Genomic DNA, 13,942 nt, shown 5'->3' on the forward strand with positions numbered 1-13,942 from the left:
ACCTGGACCTGACAGGAGAATATGGAGCTTTACATTCTGTTTAATGACTCCACCCCACAAATCTCCTCCCCCATCTCTCTCTTCATTAAGCGTTATCAACCCCTCTGGCCTAATCTCTCTTATATTAGTGTCTGGTCTCCACCACCTAAGTGACTGTCTGGCATTCATTAGCGCTGCGTTTTAGCCAAATCAATCACGGCGCACCCCGTCCGCCAGGCTTTCTTAAAATGTCATCCTCAAACTTCTCACAATCAATTAAGCTGAAGATTAATGAGGCCAATTTGCTGCCAACATGTTAGCCTTCCTCCTCAGCTGAAAAGGCCGTGCACGTACAGCCGGGCGCACCCCAACGATGGAGCAGGAACACACAGGTTGCCATGGAGAACGCATGCCGACACGCAGAGGTTTGAACAGGATCAAGTGTCGACAAGAAACAGGATGCCTGATAAAACTGAAGGCTGGACTCACTTCAGACCAGCAGCGAATGGTTTCTGCTCAGATTCACAAACCAAGTATACGATGGAGCATCAGGTCCAGCAGGCAGGACTCGGATCGGATGCAAAGATGGCATTCAGTAGAGTCAAACAGCAGAAATAAAAGTGACAGGAAGACAAAGCTGAGTGAACTCTGGCTCCAGTTCAGTCCTGGAACCAGCCTTGAGATGCTCTTTGCACCCTCACCAGGTTCTGGAACGGCTCACTAGAACAGCATCAGGATGCAGCAGCGTGACAGAAGATCACACTGTGCTAGCATGATGTAAACCTGGTTACCACAGGTAAAGAAGATACCTTAGTTCACCCACACCTGAAGCCCTCCCAAGACCCTGCAAAGACTATGTTCACCTCTGAGTGGAGTCATCCAGTGGTGGAGGCCCAATTCTTTGTGTAGAAAGTTATAATGTTAAATGTCGCCCGCTGCCTGCCATGACAGAGACCTAAACTAATAACTTTATAATTGAGCATAACTCTCAGGTACTACCACAACAAACCTCATCTAATGGTGTAGGCTAATGTCTATTAGATGTGGCGGCCATCTTGATGCAGATTATAACTGTTGCGATCAGAAGTAGGCCGACATCAGAAAGAAGCGTTTCAATTAGGATAGTTTTCAAAAGGAGAACACGATACAACTTCCCTCCTCAGTCTCACACACACACACACATGCACAAACACACACGCACGCACACACATGCACAAACACGCATGCACACAAACACACACACACACATAGGTGAGAGGAGCTGAACATTGTGTCACTTGTTATCTCACATCTGATTCAATCTGCCTGGGGATGTGCCTCGTGTGGTTGTCATAGCGACTCTCCAGGGATTATAACAAGATGTTATGGGATGTCTAATGTCTCGAAGTGAAGGATCAGAGCACGGTGTTAACACACACGGCTCTGCTGAGCCAGTGCGTGGCAGCTCGCCTTGTTCGGGCTCCATGTTAACACTCACACATGACAACAAGATGAGCAGAAGGGCGGAAGAGGAGACGGTTGTCACGGCGACACAATCGGTCTGTGCAGCGAGTGTGTGTCGGAGTGAAACGGGACGGAAAGAAAACAAATGCAAGGAGATGTCCTGCTCCACACACTCATGTGAGGTAGAGAGAAGCTGAGGAGGGAAACAAATGTTTTTGCCTTTTTTAATTAAAAAGTATTAAACAGGTGTACATTTGGTTTTATTTATATATTTTTGTAATAAAAATATAAAATCTTAAGCCAGACCTCACTTAAATAAAATGATCTACAAGCTTCTGTTTGTCTCTATAGTCCAACAATTGAACCTATTATATTTTAACAACATTTTGATTATTACATTTATTCCAAGTGTTTTTAACAATCCATCTTCTCAGCGTTCATGATCTTGTTCCTTGAAACAAACAGGAGCTGCTGAGCTGCTCCGATGATGCAGAAGGTTGGTTGTTACAGTTTGGAAACACTTTCTATTCCTTTTCTGTCGGCGGCCTTAAAAACGATAAAATGATAAATATAAATAAACGAGGTGATTATGAAAATGTTCCCTCACTGGTGACAGATTACAGACGCAAACATCAAAGTTTCTGCAACCGCAAAAGCACGAGACGTAAACACGCTTACAGAACTATTTCACAAGCACGCACACACGCACACAGATTAGCAGGCTGTATCAGCTGTGGTATCACGTCGGCCTGGTTGTGATATTAAAGCTCAGCCTTTGGGCTGCATGTTAAACAGATAAGGAGTGGAGCATGTTAGGGATTAAAACCACACACACACACACACACACACACACACACACACACTGACTGTGATAACCCAGTTATAATCACACTTTTATAATTCCATGTAATAATTCAGTTTTGCTGCAGCAGCAGGTGGAGGTTAAAGAGTAACTAAATTACTAGAGTAAAGAAGTAAAAGTAGTTTATTAGTTTAACCAAAATAAAAGCTGAAAGGGAACAAAAATTCAAACACCAACGATGTTTGAAATCCTCAGAAGCTTCTTAAATCATGGCAATCAAAGTATTTAATTTAATAAAATAGAACAAAAGAGGATTAATTATGATTAATGAAATCAACTCTTGAGGCTGTGAGGCAACAAAAACCTCTTTAAAATTATTTCAGAGTTAATTTTTACTGAACTTACAAAATTGTTTTCTCAGTGAGCACTAATTTGTTCTATTATTTTAATTTTTTTTATGAACCAGCAGAACAACCAGACAAAACACTCAGTTTTTATGGATCAGGACAGAAAAATAGGTTTTATATCCATTAAGACAACCGAATCCTTTAAAATGTAAGAAACACTCTGAAGGCTTCACCAGGTCCACACGTTCACCCTCATTAACGCAAACAGCCAATCACACGCAGCATTTATCCCCAGGTGGAATTTAAATGTAAAAATATTTACAGAAGAATCAACGCCTCAGAGACTGACAGGAGCCCAAACCATCAGCCTCCATCGCCGTGCTGACAGCTGGGAGAAGCTGTTTGCTGCACGGCATTCTGGGTAAACATATCTAGTGCTCTGGTTCCTTCAGATGAAACTTTCAAGTCAAACTGCCATGTTGTTTTTAGACAGAAGAGGCTTTCTGCTGCAGACACTGAATGCACACTTTTCTACAGATGATCAATCAATCAATCAATCAATCAATCAACTAACCTTTACTCTTTTAGTCTTTTTTCCAACAAACATGAAGATCAAGAGGCTTTAGACAAAAGAACAGAGAAAATAGATTGTGTTTTTAATGAATGAATCGTTGTGATTGATGGCGTCAGAAGCAGCGCTGAGATCTAGTAAGACATCTGATGTTTGTCAGGATGTGGTCAGTCTTTCATCAGACGTGGTTCTGGTCTCTGAAGCTCCTCAGACGTGACTTCATCAATGAGGACACAAACTGCTGAACAACTTCTCTACAACCTTTGATAAAAATGAGCAAAGGGCTCATGTTTGATAAAACATGAGGATCCAGTGAAGTGTTTCTGGGAGGGTGGGACAGAACCAGCCGATGAGGATCACGTCAGGGACCAGAAGTCCTCAGTCTCACCAAACGTTTCATTCTTCATGGTGTTGCAACAACAGCTGAAGACTGAATAGTTCTTACCTGTAGAATGTGGCTGCCCAGGTGAGGCTCGAAGATGTCGGAGGCGATGGCGCTGGGACTCCTCCTCCGCTGAGTACCAATAGCTACACACACACACACACACACACACATGAACACACACACACAGGAGGAGAGAAAACACAGGACAGGACAGAAGAAGACTGGTGAGACTCGGACACATTGATACGAGCAAAGCTGCAGTCACACACAAATATGCATCCAAACACACACACACACACACACACACATTTATACAGCCTAGCACGACAAACACACATGGCACAGGACAAAAGGAACCAGTGAGGTCAGCTCTGAAAGGCTCGAATCAGCGTGACAGGTTAGCATCGTGAGCTGCACTCGGTGACACCTGCCAGGTAAGGAGCAGAGCTGATAATGCTAACCAGGCTTGAATGTAACAAAGTTACAGGAAGAAACAACGTCAGAGGAAAACATCGGACACATCAAACACGTGGTCAGAGAACGTCAAAGTTTGGATCAGAGGTTGGAGATAACTCAGGCTGTCTACAGTCAGAGGGTTAGCTTCTCATCCATCAGCGCTGTTAAAATGCGCAGAGACAACGAGATACAAGAAACTACATGTCGCCTGTTGAAGCCAAAGTTCACCTGATGCTCTCAAACTAAAATCAGATGGAGAGCATTAGTGGTTTCATAAAGACCTGACATCTTAGAGAACGTTGGGGCGTTCAGTTCCAGTGGAAGGTGCGGTGTTTGGTTAGACTCGCAGCACGATGGGCGGGGTTATGGTTTGGTGTGTGTGGGGTAAATCAGACACTTTCTGAAGAATGTGATGACAAACGTTTATGTAGGAGACAAACAGTCATTTGGCTTGGTTATGTGACAAATATTGAAAAATAAAACGAATGATAAGGTTGACCTCCATGAACTGCATGATACAAGTCAACAGACCCCCCACCTCTCCCGAGGATCCTCACAGACACTGAACGACCAACTCTTACATGCTGGTATCGATGGGGTGCAACTGTGTGCTAAAACAAAAATATTAAATCTAGAATTATAAAATATTAATACAAAAGAACAAAAGTCCTCTTCCAGGTGCGGAAGAACTGGTCAGAATGTGTCTGGACAGATTTGGGGAACCTTCAGTGTAAAAGAAGTCATGAAGCCATGACTGCTCATTACAGTAGTCACTCATAGCAGGGGTTACGTTCCAGACACCCCGGAGATAGGTGAACATCTGCGAAGTAGGGACATTGTATTTATTTTAGTATTTAATGCATATATATTTTAAGGCTTTATAAACCATTCCCACACCCTTGCAATGTTTTTATTGTTCTAAACTCTCTAAATGCTTAAAAGAGCACAGCGAAAGAGAGTAGAAGACTGTTACTGACCCGATCAGCGCCCGGGGGTGGACAGGCCACTGGGAGCACCAGGACATTAAGTGATGTCCCAATGCGATGAGGAAAGACAGACCTTGGGGTCCTCTTCCAGGTGCAGATGAACTGGTCAGAACCTTGGGGTCCATCTTTCCTCATCGCTGCTGTGGGAACTTCAGTGATACGGACACCAGAGTGAGCGGCATGGATTGTTTATTTAAAATAACCAAGCATGACCCGAACCGAGCCTTAACCCGGCCAGGCCACCGGGAAACAATTTGTACAATCTTATGTTGAAAACCTGAGAAAGAGTGAGTCCATGAAAGTCAATCCGTGAAGCATCGAGGGAATACTGCACTTCATTTTCAGGAGGTCCATACCCTCCACGCAACAGCAGCATGTTCCCATGACCATACTGCCACGTACAATCACGACTCCGTCTCTGCCGCAGTGGCAGGAAGCAGCTCAGAGCCAGAGGGTCCCACCACATGAGCATGATGCTCCCACAGCCTGCAGCACGGCTGTATCAGAGTTTCTGTTCCTCGGTACGAGCAGTCGGAGCTTCCGAGGTTAGTCAGACTTCCAATTAAAGACAACCGAGCAACGCTGATGCACGCCGGCCTCGGGTCATGAATACGCTGCCACCAGGACATTGTTCTAAACATTTTGAGCACATTGAAACCCATCATAACACGACCACGCTCTGCATCCACTGCGTTCTCATAAATTAAAGCAACTCACGCAAACCCTGCAAAGACCTTACGTCTGATTTTTACATAAGAGCCAGGTCTCATCTCGAGTGAAGGGGGCTTCAGTACCAGCTAGAAAATCTTGAATAAACTTTCTAAAAACCAACATTCAACTACGTTTATCCCCAACAAGCAGAAGCATCGTGTTTGTGGGACAACAGCAGCAGGTCTCAGGACTCTGGTAAATGATGGAGCTCCATCACATCAACCTTCTACCCATCATGAGCTGTTCAACTGAAAAGATAAAACAGAAACATTTGCAGATGAAGAAAGTCAGAGAAATGCGTTATAACTTTTAAATTCCACCCTCAGGGCAGAACTCTCTCCACAGAGAAACACAGAGTCCAACAGCCGGAAGGAAAGAGGACGATGGAAGGAGAGATGGCTGAAAGAGCTGCCCTCAGGTTAAAACCAGGAAAATAAAACACATAAACAGCTCAATTAATTTTACATTCATTGTAATTACAGCAAGCCAATAAAACACCAAGCAACAAGTTGCATTAATGCTGTTTGCTTCAACTTCTGCTTCAAACACTTCCTGTCAACATCAACTCTAGAGTTTATTTATGAAGCTGCAGTTTTTCAAATGTTACGGCAGAGAAAGACAAGAAGTGACCAGGCCCCGAGACCGTGAGCCTGGCAGAACAAAAACAACCATCAGAGAGTTTCTGTCTACCCTCAGGTCATTCTCCTCTTTTCACCCAAACTCTGTCCTCTCCCTGCAGACCTCATTACTCCACATTTAAACAGAGCAACACAAACACGCCAAAACTGTTCTGTCAAGTGCAGGGAGGGTAACTGTAGTAAAATAGGGTTCAATTAATGCTCTGAGAAGCTCGTTGGAATTAAAGCAGAACAAAATGGCAAAAGCACTGGAGGTGAGTGAGCGAAGGGCTCAGAGATTAACTTTAGTTTGACTTTTACTTGCCGAGTAACGGAGACGACTTCACCTGTCTTACTCTGATCTGAAAATAAATATCAGCTTCAGAAGTTGTAGCTAAAAGGAGGTGCCTCGCTATGGTGCTTTGAAAAACAGGAGTCAGACAGAACACAGGGGTCTTTGTGTAACAGGTTAGATTTCATCCCAAATCCTTTTTTTTTTTTACTGTCCATGTACGTTTTCCTGGTATATGTATTGTGTTTTACTTTGGTGGGGAAGCTTTTAATTTCTTACTTCCTGTTTTTGAATCACTTCTCATGTGTTTGCGCCACTCGTAGTGGTGGCGGGGAGAGGGGCGTGTGCAGAATTGTGTCTCCCATTTATGTGTGAGAATGTTGTAAAACTGTTGTAAGCATCTTGAAACTTTAGTTTGTTTAACTCACATTTTATTTTATTTGCTTAATTCATATCTGTTAAGATGTTTTTTTAATGTTTAACATCACTTTAAGTAACTAAGTGCTATGTGTTGTCATCAGTGTAAGTTCCCATGCAATGGTGAAACTGGTTCTCTGCATTTAACCCATCCCACCTGGATACACCCAGGTGGAGCAGTGGGGAGCTACTGTATGTAGCGTCTGGGGAGCAATTAGGGATTAGGTGTCTTGCTCAGAAACACCACGGCAGGTGGGAAGGGCAGGCCCTACCTCTACCCCATCTCGGCCCCTTTAATGGGCGGAGTTAAGCTTCAAGGCCCATGTCCATCAGGTTTCCCCATGCCATTGTAATTCTGTAATTCCTTTCTATTTTCCCATCGAAGGTGTGCATGTGGAAGCCTGAGTATATGAACTGCTGTGCTGAAGACATTTTTATTTTGAACAGTTGCAACAACTTGGGGTCGTTGTCTGCTGGTTCTTGGACTAACGAACACACACAACGCAGAGTACGTTCAGAACAGACGAGTCAGAATATGTCTGCTACATTTGCAGGGTCTCCATGTCATCTTTGGGGGTAGATTAGGGACACAGTGGGTCCCTTCCTGGACATGAGAGTTCGTGGAGAGTCCCAAGTGTGCGTAGAAGGGGTTCATTCTGTGTCGTTGGTGTGAGGAGAGGGATAAACCCACTAGCGATAGCCATAAATGGCTGTGCCTATACTCATAGAATCTGGGGTTACAGAACATAACCAACAGGTTCTGCAGAGTAGCCCTGACGTGTACGATGGAACAGAAACAGAATCCCGTCTGTGAAACCGTTAAATCCCAGCGGCACGAACAAAACTGAAGACAAAGATGTACCGCCAGGAAATCTGTTTTCTGTTTGAAACCAAAGAAAAGGCTTCAGTGACGACAGGAGGCGGGGGGGGGGGGGGTGAGTGAAGTGAGATCTTTGTGGAAGACAAACATGAAGAGAAAGCTGCAAGATGGAGGAGGAGACAGGAAGTAAAGATTTACAGATCTATACTGCAGATTTAAAAGCACCCTGCAGAAATTTGGACCAGCCACTATTTTCTGTGGAAAAATGTTTATTGGCTTTATTTTTCCACAAAACCCCGGAGGCTTCTGCATCGCTCGACGCTCTTCTTTTCAATATTTCCTGTCACACTGGTAGCTCTGACATGCAGAATCTAACCAGCAGTTTCCACGAAGCAACACCTGAAGGAACTTGAGCAGTTTAAGCTTCGTGATCTGAGCGTCCAAACAAAGAAGTGGCTGATGACTTTACAAACGGTTATCTTACAAGCATTCTGTTTCCTGTGTCCCTTATAAAAGTAGAAATCATGGTGCGCTTGTTCATTTTGATATATAGCAAATATTAAAAACTTGTAGTGATGCTGATTTTTAAACGCTGATGTTATTCTATATTTTCTCCATCCCAGAAATAAAGAAAATTCAAACCTGTTGTCATATTTTTTCAGATATTCATATTCACATTTATTTAGCTGATTATTACTCTGTGGGGTCATAGAAAATAAAGGTAGACATGTTGATTTGGTTGTTTTTTGGGTTTATTCAGGAATAATTTTGATTAAAGCGTGAAGAAACGGAGCGTTTGTTGAAGTCAAGTCTAGTGCTGTATGACACGACGCTCCTGTTTTTGTGTTGGTTTTGAGTTGCACATAAATGCACCACAGATAGCAGCCGAAAGAGCATAAAGCTGCAGCAGAGCAGGCGAAGCATTAGCTTAGCGTAGCACGAGTTACTGCTGAGTAATTCTAAGTTTTATGACGTGGGTGTGAGATGTGTGTGATGTTTCAGAGTTTGTGAGAAGAGCAGACCTGCATGATGTTCGCTTACATTAAAAGAACACGACTTATACAAGAGAGAAAGATGGGAGGAGAGGAAACTTTAAATCATAGCTGCAGATTAACGTGTAGTTCATGTCCAAAAAAGTTCAATCTATTGGAGTATTATGTATTATGTATGTATTATTATGTATTATGAATACAGCACCTCAGACTGAAGAAGTCTCTCGGACGAGAGACGAAACGTTTCTACATTTTTTTGTTGATTTGCTTTGTTTTTTTTGAATGTCCAGAGGACCAGATTTAACTTTTTTATAACAATAAATAAAATGAACCTAAAACTCTTTGGAAATCCCAGAGAGCCATCCTGAGAGTTAAAGAGTCAACATCCAGTCGGCTGACCTCGCATCCACAACAGGGCTTACACAGTGCTGACACTTCCACACACTCACCTCCAGGTGTGTGTGTGTGTGTGTGTGTGTGTGTGTGTGTGTGTGTGTGTGTGAGAGTGAGAGATCATCTCTGCTGCCTCTCCACTCAGTCGAGTACCAGCTGGTTTGTGTTCAAGTCAAGGACAAAAAGGACAAAAGCAGAAGAGGCACGCAGACGACGAGGAGGAGAAAAATATTCAAAATGGCCACGCTGGCTGCAGGGACGGACACATGGGGAAAACCACTGAGAAAAAAAACAAACATTTATTTGTGGGTCATTACATTCCTTATTTGGACCTTTTCAAGTCAGAACCTTAAACTCCAAAAACAGTGTAAAAGAACAGCTTTAATTTCAGATTGTTCAAATGTTGAAAGTTTGTAGAACGGCAGCTTCAAATTAATTTAACTCAGATGAGTTGAGATAAATGTTCTCACAGCAACACATAAAAGGACCATCCAACAAGCATCTGATCATCCAACTGTCTACCCATCCATCCAACAGTCCATCAATCCTTCTAACCATCCAACCCTACATCAAGTCATCCAAAGATGCATCAATTGAACTATCCATCAATCCATCCAACATCCATCCAACCATCTACCCATCCATCCAATCATCATCCAATTGTCTGTCAATCCTTCTAATCACCAATCAGTCCTAACTGTTCATCAATCCATCCAACCAACCAACAATCCAAACATCCATTAATCCATCTAACTGTCCATCAAACCATCCAACCGTCCATCAATCTATCCAACCAACCGTCCATCAATCCAACATCCATCAATCCTAACTGTTCGTCCATCCATCCACCCATTAATCAATCCATCCAACAATCCATCAATTCCACCATCAGTCCATCCAACTGTCCATGCAACTGCCCATCAATACATCCAACAGTCCATCAGTCCTAATTGTCCATCGATCCATCCAACTGACAGCCCATCCATCCATCCATCCATCCATCCAACAGCCATCCATCATTCCAACAATCAATTCATCCATCCATCAATGTGTCCATCCATCCATCCATCCATCCATCAGTCCATAAATCCATCTAACATCCATCAATCTATCCAACTGTCCAACCATCCAGCCCTTCATAAATCCATCCAACTGTCCATCCATCCAACTGTTCATCAATCTATCAAACTGTCCATAATGCATCAAACTGTGGTCTTGAAAGCAACAGGTTCAAGAGGGAAACCCAGACCTTCCACTCCAGCTCCTCGTCAGTCACAAGGTGTTCCCAAGTCAAAGAGGACATTTAAGCCCTGCAAGGACTGTCTGGGTCTGTCCCACGGTTTCCTTCCAAAGACATCCAGGAGATATCTGAACTTCCTCAGCTGACACATTTCAATGAAGAGAAATAGCCACTCCAAAACTCAGTTCTTTTCATGATATCTAACACTGATCTAACACCCGGTCAAGATGATTAGATGTTTCAGTACCTCTAAAGCTTTGCCTCACAGCTCAGCTCCACCTCCACCATGACAGACTGAAGCAACGTCTTCATTACTGCAGATGAGGCTTAGGTCCATCAATACTTCTTACAATCAGTCAGGAAACAGACTCTCAGATACCTGAACTGCTCCACCCAAGGAGTATTAAAAAATACTGCTTGCACGACTCTTGACCTCTGGTGTCAAAATAAAAACAATAAAAAAAAACAGACAGTTTGAGAACTTTTCTGACCAAAGAGTTGCAGCATTGGAAATAAAAACTTATGGAGGGAATCTGCACCTTCAAAGGTTGCCATCATGGGATGTTTCAGAGAAATCAGGGTCAGTTTTGGGTCTGAAGGTGTTGACATAATATTAAAGTCTGAGGAAGAAATGGTCAAATATGTTCAAAACTCTGAATAAACTGTGGAGAAAATACAGATTTCACATCAAATTCAAGTTTAGGTTTAAAAACGTCTCACATATTGGTCAAACCAGATTTAAATCAACTTATTCTTCTTTTGTCCAACAAGTTAATCTCAGCAGTCTGACATGTTGAACATCCTGCTCCGCAGAGCAGTGTCTCTCCATCTGTGGTTGTTTACTCCAACATGAAGTTATTTACGTTGTTTTGTTTTCTATAATTTGCGTTAGTTAAACAAATTTATTATCAAATCAAAGAAGAAATCTTAATTCTGGGGAAACTGAGGGCAGAAATCTGAATGTGATGAAATATTGTTTAAATATTTGTAACAAAGAAGGGAGTGAAAACTGTGTGTGTGTGTTTGTGTGCTGTCAATCTTTAACCTCATGAGACTTGAAGCTTCTCGTGTCTGAATTTGTCAGCGTACATGATTGGCTTCTCCCTCTCCCCCTTTCATGCACAAACACACACACGCACGCACGCACGCACACACACACGCACGCACAGAGCAACAGAGCATGAGCTCAGTGAGGCAGGAAGGTATTGACACTGTGGGAATACAAGGAGCAGACAGTAATTAGGAGCCAGCCTACTGTACCAGGGGTACACACACACAGCCTGGATATATTTTTGGGACATGTGGGCATGCACGCACACACGCAGGCACCCACACCCACACACAATGTAATTAGGTAGGGGCCCGGGTGCCCCAGTGGTGAACTGAACAAGCCCCTGAATACCCACACTGGGAGGGCCTGAAGACTATAATACGTGGGAAAGGAGTGTGAACGAACACGCACACACACACACACACATTAATGAAGTGGCTGCCTAGTAGATGTGCAGCGGAGTGGGGGGGGGGGGGGGGTCACAGTAGGAGTGTAGTGAAAGCAGCAGCAGTCAGGATTAAGTCCGGTCCAGCTGTTCGAGACAAACAACACTTTTCATTATGTTTTCTTGTGGTTTTATTTTTATTTATTTATTTTATTTATTTACTTTTCAACAGAAACTCACCTGAGTTTGTGTCACACACATCAGCCTTCGTTTATCTATAATTTACCAAATATGTCAAGTTTGTGTGTGATAATTAGGCCTGCCATGATAACAAATTTTGCTGGGTGATTAATTGTCTCAAATTATTGCGATAAACGATAATATTGTTTGAAATTTGACAATAATTAGTAATTATTGTCAAATTTAAGAAAAAGTGCTTGTTAATTTGTTTTGTGTGTAGTACCTTTTGTCGACCACTGGATGGAAGTATAAGAATGTTTGAACTGAAGGATGGATAGTGAGGGAGCGAGCAGCGTGTCTCCAAGAAAAATGGGAGGGAGGCCTCTTGACATGACGTGATCCGTTTCTTGTCGGTTCTCAAAATGGCGGCCGCTCGGTGTGGTTTGAGCTATTTAGCATAGCATTTTTCACACAAAGCTTTTAATAAGAAAAAAATCAGTAAACAAATTCTCAGCTACTTTTTGCAGAGAAAAACTTTTTACACGAAGGCACGAATTTCAACTGCGAATTTTGGAGCTTCGACAAGACGAAGGTCGGCCTGTTAGCTTAGCTCGTAGCTTAGCTTCTCAGCTTAGCTGCTTTTAACAATCAAAAAAACGTGATTTTGGATGGTTAAAACAGATTTTAAAGAGGAAAGAGAAACGGAAGAGTCGGTGAAAAGCACCACCGTTGAGCCTTTTGTCATCCAGTGATTTCAGTACTGAGAGGGACACGAAGAAACGAAGCCGATAAATGAAAATAAGGTTGATAATTTTAATTTATCAAGCAATTAAATGATTTATTGTTTATCGCGACAGGCCAAGTGATAATATTAAACTGTGTTGTTTTATAATACAACAAACTGGAGCGTTGTCGTCTTGAAACACTGAAGCTGTTTATGGAAAAGTAAATGAAGTCCGTCTTCGGCTGCTGCTCTGGTTAATCTGCTGTTAATTTGTCGACGCTGTAAGACGAGCTGCTGAGAGCTGCAGGAGTTTAGAGAGAAGCTGTCAGTCATTAATTTACCCGACAGAAAGGTGAAGGAGGACACACGTCTCCATTACTCTGTCAGCACACAGTGAGGACGAGATGGCTGCCACCGGCTCCAAAACCCTCGGTTTGAGATCAAAACTTCAGGCACGTTTTACTACCAACCGAACCAAAAACAACTCAGTTTGATAAGAAATTCAAACTAAATGAAAACTGAAAGGTTCAAACAATCAGAACATGAGCAACACCAAGCAGAACAGTAGCTAAACGCCAACATTGACAAGTCAGTGGCTACAACAAGCAAAACTGTAGCTTAAGGCTAAGATGAGCCAAAAAGTAGCAACATGATCCCATTAGCTGAACAGAAAGGGACAATCCCAGCAAAACAGTAGCTAAAAGCTAAAATTAGTTAGTCAATAGCTAAAAGCTAAAAAAAAAAACTAAAGTTAAATTGGCAAAAGGTAGCAAAAGGCTACAACAAGCAAAAAAAAAAAAAAAAAAAACTATGTAGATGAAAGTTAAAATAAACCAAAAAGTAGCAAAATGATCTCAGCAGTACAGTGACTTCTTCCTTTAGCTTCTCCCTCTTCAGGGATCACCACAAAGTCCTCCTCCCCCATCTCACTCTGTCCTCTGTCTTCACTCCAACTACCTTCATGTCCTCTCAAACTGCATCCATATATCGCCTATATCTTTTTTTGACAGCTGCATTTCTAACATCCTTCTATCACTTTACCAACTGTCCCTCTTCTGGACAAGTCCAAATCACTGTCCCTCCTCTGGACAAGTCCAAATCACTGTCCCTCCTCTGGACAAGTCCAAATCACTGTCCCTCCTCTGGACAAG

The 13,942-nt window shown here is 42.7% G+C and overlaps 1 protein-coding gene across 1 annotated transcript in view; it reads right to left on the minus strand.

Annotated features, from left to right (window-relative positions):
* LOC119427226 (neuronal PAS domain-containing protein 3) overlaps positions 1-13,942 on the minus strand; it is a 162,415-nt gene that overhangs the window by 89,068 nt on the left and 59,405 nt on the right. Inside the window, exon 4 of the mRNA XM_037694805.1 lies at positions 3,588-3,670. Coding sequence (XP_037550733.1) covers positions 3,588-3,670 — 83 coding nt within the window. The remainder of the gene's footprint in view (positions 1-3,587; positions 3,671-13,942) is intronic.

The sequence above is a fragment of the Nematolebias whitei genome, chromosome 21 (genome assembly GCF_014905685.2).
Source record: "Nematolebias whitei isolate Nwh7 chromosome 21, NemWhi1, whole genome shotgun sequence".
In the NCBI taxonomy this organism is placed as follows: Eukaryota; Metazoa; Chordata; class Actinopteri; order Cyprinodontiformes; family Rivulidae; genus Nematolebias; species Nematolebias whitei.